The 9,667-nt window shown below is 34.4% G+C and overlaps 1 protein-coding gene across 3 annotated transcripts; it reads left to right on the top strand.

The window, feature by feature from the left end:
• Positions 1-827: 827 nt before the first annotated feature.
• Positions 828-5,694, top strand: LOC110873055 (transcription factor bHLH74). Of its 3 annotated transcripts, none has more exons than XM_022121979.2 (8): positions 828-2,208; positions 2,305-2,511; positions 2,581-2,646; positions 2,739-2,807; positions 3,577-3,648; positions 3,782-3,919; positions 4,016-4,097; positions 5,448-5,694. In XM_022121979.2, exons 1-8 carry the CDS (start codon positions 1,810-1,812, stop codon positions 5,474-5,476), a joined length of 1,062 nt encoding a protein of 353 aa, XP_021977671.1. In that variant the 5' UTR covers positions 828-1,809; the 3' UTR covers positions 5,477-5,694. The 3 variants fall into 3 exon arrangements, with proteins under 3 accessions (XP_021977671.1, XP_021977673.1, XP_021977672.1); XM_022121981.2 differs by lacking the exon at positions 5,448-5,694 and adding an exon at positions 4,542-5,052; XM_022121980.2 differs by lacking the exon at positions 5,448-5,694 and adding an exon at positions 4,539-5,052.
• Positions 5,695-9,667: the final 3,973 nt, after the last annotated feature.

Below are 9,667 nucleotides of genomic sequence, written 5' to 3'. Positions count from 1 at the left end.
ATGCGAAATCTTATTGTGTCATATTTTTGAAACACGAACCTGTTTATAAATAGGTTACACGAAACGACCTGTTAAGACACGAAAAATTACCAATGTATCATACGACCCGTTTAAGACACGGACACGACCTGTTAAGACACGAACACGATCTGTTTAAGACACGAACACAACCGAATTGGGGAAGGTATGGACTGAATTGGGAATGGTGGTGTTAGTGAGAAAGATTTAAAAATTTGGGTTTGGATTGTGCAAAAGAACCGCGTGTGTTTGTGTATAATTCATCTTAGGTCCCACGACTAATGACCCCATGTCCACACCCACTTATAATATATTTTTTTAATTCTTAATTATTAACATGTACTTAACCGGCCTTAACAGGTTAATGGGTTTCAACCTGTTTAGACACGAAGCCTGTTAAGGTCTTATCGTGTCAACCTGTTTAGACACGAAATTTGTTAAGGTCAAACACGAAACATGATAACTTCGTGTAGGTTTGTGTCGTGTTATCATGTTCGTGTCAGAATTGTCAGCCCTACTTAAAATATAACTAACACACTCACAAATAACTTCCATTGTAGGTTCGTGTCGTGTTATCATGTTCGTGTCAGAATTGTTAGCCCTACTTAAAATATAACTTACACACTCACAAACAGCTTCCATTGTGAATGCTCTAAGAAAAAAAAAGGCTTAAATGTTAATCATCAATATTAGGAAGATGTAATTTTCTGAAGGACCTCACTTTTAATATTGGACCAACATATTAGTTATTTGCAAACTCAAACATTAGATCTTAAACATTAATATTAAAACAAAAAAAGATGACAATAATTTTCCTTTGAAACCATACAAGTATACAACACACACTCTCTCTCTCTCCGGCTTGCTTATTAGGTTACCCTATCTTTTGTCTTTAATCTGGAAAAGTTGGAATTGGATGCTTCTTTAACTGTTTTATTTATTATGTGTTTGGTCTGCATTTCCCCCATTCTTGCACAAATAGTATTCCAATCTAGCATTTGATGCTGTTTTTCTGTTACCCATTTCATCAAACACCTAACAGGCAATAAATCTTTTTGCCCATTTTAGTTTCTGCATCAATTCATTCAGAACTTGATTCTTTTTTTGCCTATGGGTATGAATCCACCACACATCAACTCCATTCCTGCTTGTCTGGTTTAAACAACTTTGAAGGTTTAAACTTTAAAATGCAATAAAGATGGAACCCATTTCTTTGTTTTGGGTATAGGTAAGGTAGGGGAGGGGAATCTTGTGGTTTTTGTTTATTTTTTTATTGGATTAAAAAAAAGAAAAGGAATCTACTTTCTTTTTAGGTAATCACAGCAGCAAGCTGTAGCTTAGCAACAACTACTGTCTATTCACTCTACTTTTCTACTTTATGCTCTGAAAGGTTAACACTTTCCTGTCTGTTACATTTTCACTTTTCATCCTTCCTTCCTTTGATGATTCATCATCATAACATTTTCAAGGGTGGATTGAGGTGGGTGGTATGTGAAGATTTTATGCCCTGCTACACTGGATTTCCTCTCCCATGGACTCCTCTTTTGTACTGTAAAGCTGCCATTTTGTTCCTTGTTGAGTCTTGCAAGATATCATCAAGACCCTATTTTTGGTCAAACCCTTCAACTTTTTTCTTCTTTACCCCTATCTTAATTGCCCATTGGAGCTCTTTTCTTTACTTAGCTTAATAGGTATTAGCTTTAGGTTTTCTTAGATCCTATCTATATTACTACTTCTTTTTTCCCACTTTTACTTTTCTTGTTTCTTGATCTTGATTGATAACAACAACATATGGCTTCTTCAGAGGAAGATAATAATAAAAACAGTAATAATAATAACAATAATAATGATAGTGAAATGGGTTTTCAGTATAGAGGTGAAATGAGCTCAGGATCCATGTTTAACAACAACAAGTCTTCAAGTGGGTCTGGTAATCTATTCGGATCCGGTTGGGATCCGCTTGAGAGTTTTGGTGGGTCATCAGCAGCATACCCATCTGGGATTGAAACGCATCAAAGTCTTCTTCACCATTATCAATCTGGTTCCGGGTCAGCCATTGGTGATTTGGTCCCAAAGCTTGGGTCTTTCGGAAGTGGGAGTTTCTCAGAAATGGTCAACCCTTTTGCTAATCTCAACCCTGAATGTGGGCCCTCTTCATCTCCTAATAAAAGAAGATTTAACCCCATTTTGGTAATAAAGATTCAATCTTGATCTTGCTAAAACTTAAATGTGTGTGTGTGGTTTTTTTTTTTTTTTTTTTTTTAATATTGTTAATAATGTGTGTAGAATGGTGAAAGAGAGCAAAGGAATGATGGGTCTGGTGACACTACTTCAGAGAAAGATGAGAAGAAACAGAGAGTTGATTCAAGAGGCAAACAAATGGGGATACAAGTGAAAGATAGTTCTGATAGTGGAGGTGCTCCTAAAGAAAACTACATTCATGTGAGGGCCAAAAGGGGTCAAGCTACAAACAGTCACAGTCTTGCAGAAAGGGTAAAAAAGTGTTTGTGTCTTTTTAAACAAGTTTGATAGTTTTGTGTGTTTAATTTTAAGTTTATTCAGGTTAGGAGAGAAAGGATCAGTGAGAGAATGAAATTGCTTCAAGAACTTGTTCCTGGCTGCAACAAGGTAATGTTTGTTGATTTCTTGTTGTGTTATTTATTTGTGTTTTTTTTTTTAAGGTTTTGATGGTGTTTTAATGTTTATTAATACGGGTGTAGATTACTGGAAAAGCAGTTATGCTTGATGAGATTATTAATTATGTACAATCACTACAACAACAGGTTGAGGTATGTGATCTTTTTTGCTACTCATAAATGGGATAACTCAAATTAGGTACATTTGTATTAAAGTCTAGAGATATTTAGTACCCCTTTTGTTGTAGGGTATCCTCTCATTTTTTTATTTTTCTCCATATTGTAGTAGTACTATTTGGGTGAATCTTTGTGTTATGTGTGTATTCACTTTGTTTTATTTGGTTTTGCAAAACCATAACTTAACAGACTTAGGGGCTGTTTGTTTACCTCTTAATGAGGCTCTTAATGGTTCAGACTGTTTGTTTCACGAGCAAATGTCTGAATGGTTCAGACATTTGCCTCTAAATGGTTAAGATTTATACAGAGTCTGAATGGTTAAGACTTCTAATCTGAATTGGTCAGACATTTGTCTCTGAACGGTTAAGCATTATACAGGCTTTTAATGGTTCAGACCTCTTACTGGTTCAGCACTTTATGGTTCAGACCTCTTACTGGTTCAGCACCCCTTAAGTGAAACATTGCATTGCTACATTTTTTTTAATCAAAATTAAAGGTATTTATGGGAATTTAGTTTGGTGATCGAATTCGGATGAACTCATAACTTGTGAATTATCTTGATCAAAGTTAACTACTTTGTTTTAAAGTTGATCAATCTCTCCGCTCAACTTGTGAATTATCTTGATCAAAGTTAACTACCTTCATTTGAGTTTGGTCATGCAAGTCAATGTCTTTTTAAGTCGGTCAAAAGAGGTAATTGTGTGGATTTTAATCTCGAGTTTATACCACTTCTCTTTCCTTGCAGTTTTTATCAATGAAACTAGCAACGGTAAACCCTGAACTGAACGTTGACATCGATCGCCTTGTGTTTAAAGATGTAAGTTCCTTGCTAACTAGTTGCAACTTACAAATACACTTTATTTATTGTTATGCTGGTTAAAATCACAAAATATAACAAATGAATAGAACCATTGTAAACTTTATCTCAACTTTCTTTCATTAATGTGTAGATGCTTCATTCACGGGCTGGCACTTCGAACCCAGCATATGGATTTGGGCCTACATTAAGCCCGTCCCATTCTTATCCACACGGGACCTTGCCTGGTATTCCAACTACAACTGCAACAATGCATCCTATCCATACTCAGGTACTAACATACACTCTTTATAGCATTAATGATTTCAATTATGCAAATGGGCTTTTAAAGAAAATAATTATTTAATGACATTTTGTAACATTACAGCCTGTATGGGATAATGATCTTCACAACCTTCTCCAAATGGGATTTGATGCTAATCCGGGCATCAACAATCTTGGACCGAATGGTAATTGCTTTATAAATCTTTCTACTATCACCAACAAGATATATATATGTGTATATATATATAGGAGACACCCTCTATAGCGAGAACCGCGAGAACCAATGTGAACACAACCAAAAATATCTAAAAATAGCTAAAAACACACAATTTTTTTTTAATATTTTTAGCGAAAAATCGCTAATTTTCGTTACCAAAAAAAATAATTTTTTGTTTTATTTTTTTTTCTACTAAAAGTAGCGATTTTTAGCTAAAAAACATAAACAAAATTTTTTTTTGTGTGTTTTTAGGTTTTTTTAGTGATTTTTTTAGGTTTTTTTGGTGTGTTCACATTGGTTCTCACAATAAAGGTGGTTCTCAAATGAACCTTACCCTATATATATATATATAATCACTTATCACAAAAAAAATATTATTATCTAGTAAGGGGTCGTGTTTTGTGTCTAGCAGGACGCTCAAAGATGGATCTTTAGAAACTTGAATCATGATGAAGTGATTTACTTTTCTTCTAACAAAAACTTTTGGTGAAGTTGAAGTTGGAAATGATTTAAAAAAAGAAAGAAAGAAATCAAGTTTTCAGAAGATGAGTTGTATAGGGTATCCCAACTCCTAACTGTTTGTTCTTCAAGTTTTAACAGAAGATGACTCGTTAAATTTTACAAACCATGTACATTTAAACGGATATAAGAAGGGAAAAAAATGGGACTTGGTTTGAGTAAGGAGTTACGCGTGATGTTTAATGAGGCTTTTATCATGATTAAACGGTTAGAAACGGAAAATGGTCTAAAAGAGTGTTGATTGTTAGAAAAAAAAACAGAAATGGTGTGGTTTCCTTAGAAAATATATTGGTGTATTGGTTTGGGAATGAATTGTTTCTTCCTGCACATTGATTTGTTAATGATGATTCTTGTTGTCACTGTTTGTTCAGTAAGAATTGTTTTGAATGGTTTGGTGTCTTGTATCTGCAGGTTATTTCTTATTTGAGAACTAATTATCATCCTAATATGTGATTATGACACAATCCTCTAAAGTATTAAAGATAATGGCAAGTGCCATAATCATAGCATTAAACATGATTGCAAAAGTCGCTAGGCGCTCCCTAGTCGATAAACTGGGAAGTTGAGAGTACTCGGCCTAGGTGGAGGATACTCGGGGAGTACTCACACATATTAAATTATAAAGAAATTAGTTTTTGGAAATTAAATATATGTCAAATAATATAAATTCCCTAACATTTATAACAAAATACGTGAAAATGATATTCATTCTTTAATATGAAAGACACATATATTATGTTCTATTTTTTTTAAGTCAAACTCTGCCAGAGTTGACCTACTAAATCTGATTTTGGCCAAGGTTGTTCGCGTTTGATCGATTCTGAGTGATTAGGCGGAGCGGAAGAAAGTCACCTCAGCAACATACTTTATAGCGACTACTCGGGGAACACTTGGCCTTGGAGACCTTGTTTTACAACCACGGTATTAGGAATATAATTTGGCATACTAATCAAAAGGATTTATGATATCTTTGTTATCTCTTAAATACCTAGTCTTTTGCATAGTTGTCACTTAAGGGTTGGTTGTAAATTTTTACTTGTTTTTTATTTGTTATCAATATAAAGATTGGGATTAACGGGTATACCAGATACTTGTGTGGAAACCCTCAATCCTCGTGATAATGAGTAAGGGATACTAATGGGTATGAGACCATGTATAGAACACACTTTTATAATCAAGTGTGAGAAGTGGATTACCAAAACTCATCATAGTGTGCCCAATGCCATCTCTATGATGGGCATATGTGAACACTATGAATACAAAGTGTTTTCACCATTGTGAAGTTATTCCATCCCCATAGCATTTGCATAATCGTTCTTGTTGATATTAAGTCTAATCTATGGAGGTGAATGTAAGGTTTATTAGACAAAATATATTAGTTACTAATTGGTTCTTATTGAGATTAAGTCTAATCTATGGAGGTGAATGTAAGGTTTATTAGACAAAAGATATTGGTTAGTAATTATCTGTATTAAAATTAGGAAGTATGATTAATTTAAGTTCGATATGTAATTGTTTTAATTGTACTTATATAAATAGTTGATCAACAATCCATAATAGGTTCTCGTTATTCTATATCTTAGAGTTTTAGGGTTTTGTCTTCATTTCTATCATTCCCTATCTCTCTGTCGCTTTGGTCGTCATATCTTGGTTGTTTGTCGATCCCATCGCTCTTGTGTGATGGCTTTCTCTCTTCTTCTCCCTATCATCCTGCCCCGAGGAGCATAGTACATGTATATGGATTTGGCTTTATGGGTAAGATTCAAATACGTAGTCTTCTAAAAATAGGAAGTCGTAGGAAAGGTATGAAACGCATTCCGATTGAACTTACTCTATCGGCATTGGAACCGTCTCATCAAACCGTCTCATTGTGTCTTTTTATTTAGCATTGTGTTTTTTTTTTAATTTATTTTCGTTATTGTGTCATTGCTATTCATTGTGTCTTTTTTCCTCAGTATTATATTATATTTCTCGACATTGTGTTATATTTTGCACACCATGGTGTTTTTTAATCAATTGTGTCTTTGTACCCTTCCTAGATTTAGAAGACTTTGTACGATAACTTTACTCTTGGTTTTATTTATACTTCTTTTGTCGTTGTAATGTGTTCACGATTGTATCTCTTGTCATAACAATTGTAGCTCATGCCACCTAGAGCCCTTTGTCACTATTGATCTGGTCTTAGATCCATTGTGTTTACAAACACAAAGTTTTCTTACGTTTACATTCTTATGGGTTATATCTTACTTTTTTTTCGAGATTGTATGTTCTTATACCAACCTACCTATTCCCTGTTTTACACTTCTAGGTGTCTGATTTCCGTTCTCTCCTTTGTGGGGATAATATTTGGCATAGCCATGTTGTCTTATACATGCAAGGTTTTATTTAATTTTCTTTTCACATCTATGTCGTACTACTGCAGTCGTAACTAATCAGGGCCGTTTTTAGGGAGTGCGGGGTAGGCGACGGCCCAGAACCCAGGGCCGGCCATGGAGGTGGGCGGGGAGGACCACCGGCCAGGGCCCATGATTTCGTAGGGCACGTAAGTTTTAAAAAAATCCGATATTATATATGTAAATTTTTTAATAGGGTATAGCCAAACAAATACTAACATAGGCTCACCTACAAAAAACAATATCATATGGCTTAGATTAGTTAGCCCGTTGGAATTAGGTTAGTGAGCCCAATACCCAAATTATTTTAATAACTAATAAAAAACAATACGTCCATGTTGGGCGGAAACTGGTGCCCTGGATATTGAAACGACATCTATAGCAAGAGAGTGGGAGACCTACGAAGAACTCATAGAGTCTGCACGTACAAAGTCTGCACTCTTTTGTTCCTCGATTTTAGTCTTGCCCGCAGCCACAGGCCTGTTCTACGAACTCAGTCTCACGATCACGGATCACGTATTCAAGGTAAACATCAACTCATCAATCGGCCCTGTTCAGTTCTTCAGTTGTTATGTTTTGTTTTTTTTTTTCGAATTCACTCATTCAGGCCCTTATTAGTTATTTATTATTATGTTTCTTTTTGTCGAATTCAGGCCCTTGTTTAGGCGATTAGTTATTGTCGAATTCATGCCCTTTTTCTGTTGTGTTGAAGACTAAATTGTTGGTAATTTATACAAAAACAATTGTCGAATTCAGGCTCGAATTCTTCTTCTTCTTCTTCTTTTTTTTTTCTCGAATTCAGGTATGATTAGTTGATTTATGATTTAGGATCTTTTTTTGTCGATCAAGAATGCAAGGAGGACTTTACGAATCATTGGTTAGCTATTAGCTTATTAGTTTTTACGATATGTCACTTATTCAAATACTATATTTTGTATTTTGTTAGTTGTATTGTTTATCGAATGCTATATTTTTGTTAACGGTTCACGGTTGTATGAAAAACTAGTTTAAATTATTTATTTCGTTAAGACCTAAGGACACGTTTTTTCGAGCTCGAACAGGGTACATGAATTCTTATGGCCGGCCCTGCCAGGGCCTAGTCTTCCCGAGGGCCCGGATACATATTTTTATTAAAATTTTATTATATATATACTGAATGAATGAATAAACTAATAAGAATACCGTAAATGAGTGAAATGATATAAATAAAACACGCATTTCTTATATGACTCCAGCTCGAATCCAACATAACATGTTGTGAGCCTCAACCACATAAACAATCATATCATTTGATCCATGACAAAAAAACAATTCTATTATATGCATTAAATCTATTATAAATTAAAAATTTTCTTCTAAACTTGATATGATTAAATTATAACTTATAATTTTTTTAAATGTTACTTCTTAATATTTGATGTTTTCTGAAAGAGCTGGTCGAACCTATGTAAAAGACATTTTCATATATATATACATAGTATTTGTTTTGTCTTTGGGTTCATAACAATTATTAATTATTGTTGCATTATAGTCTATAGACTTTTTATACATGAGTTATTGGCGTTATATTCTAGGGGTCTGATTTTTTTCTCGCCCTGGGCCCAAAAAATTTTCAAGAATTTCGAAAAAGGCCCTGTAATGTAACCACTCACCATAGCCATGTTATTGTGCCTCATGATGTTGTCATTATGCTCGGAGATGTATTGCTAACATTTGTGTTGGGGAATTTAAGAAAACAACACTTGAATAATCGGACAACCGTTAATAACACGTTTAGATTGAAACAATTCGATGGTCCACTGGAATTTTTCAATCGGACAAGTCAGACAATAATCTGCGAGAACAAGTGCGTCATCTGCGTTGGTTTTACCAGAGAGAAGACCAAATTGCTGGGAATACAAATTTAAGTATTAGGGCCATATTTCCTTCACGCAGTTATCTTTTTAATTTAAAATTTGTTTTTAATTGAAGCCAAAATTCGAATATAATTTTAAAGCCAACTTCTAGAGAATTAATTTTTCCAATGAACCAACTTAATAGGAATAAAATATTAAAAAAAGAGCTTTTAATTGGAACCAGTTACGGGTTCTGCCCTTAGACCCTATCAGGGGCTACTCTCCTTTGGACCCTGCTCTTAGTGTCATTGCCCCGGACCCCTTGTCAAGGGCTCGTTGCCCATTGCTTAGGGGCTTCGCCCTTAGAGGACCAATGAGATTCATAAATTCTAAGATCATAATAAACTCAATCAAGTGTCCACTCCACACTTTCCTAACTTGATCTATATTTGAAACACTTAGTCAACAAGTCAATCCAGTAACACTAAAATGTGTAACAGTGTGCAGATAGATTTTTCTTCAAGTTTTAAGTTATTGTAGTTTTTTTTTTTTCTAATTTTGCCTAGTGTTTGCTATTCTTTTAAAAAAGTCTTCATTATTTTTGCCAATTCATGTTCCTTCTCGCACTAAGGTTCTGTTTGGTATGGAGTAATGGAATGGACGGGAGAATGGAATGGATGAGGTAATGAAATTGATCATTACCATTCCATGTCTTGTTTGGTTACCTTGTGTGAATGGAATGAACAATTACTTTTTGTTGTTTGGTATGCGAAAAATACGAAGGAATAAAA

The sequence above is a fragment of the Helianthus annuus genome, chromosome 8, assembly GCF_002127325.2.
Source record: "Helianthus annuus cultivar XRQ/B chromosome 8, HanXRQr2.0-SUNRISE, whole genome shotgun sequence".
NCBI classification, from domain to species: domain Eukaryota; kingdom Viridiplantae; phylum Streptophyta; class Magnoliopsida; order Asterales; family Asteraceae; genus Helianthus; species Helianthus annuus.
This window is presented reverse-complemented; position numbering and strand designations above follow the sequence as displayed.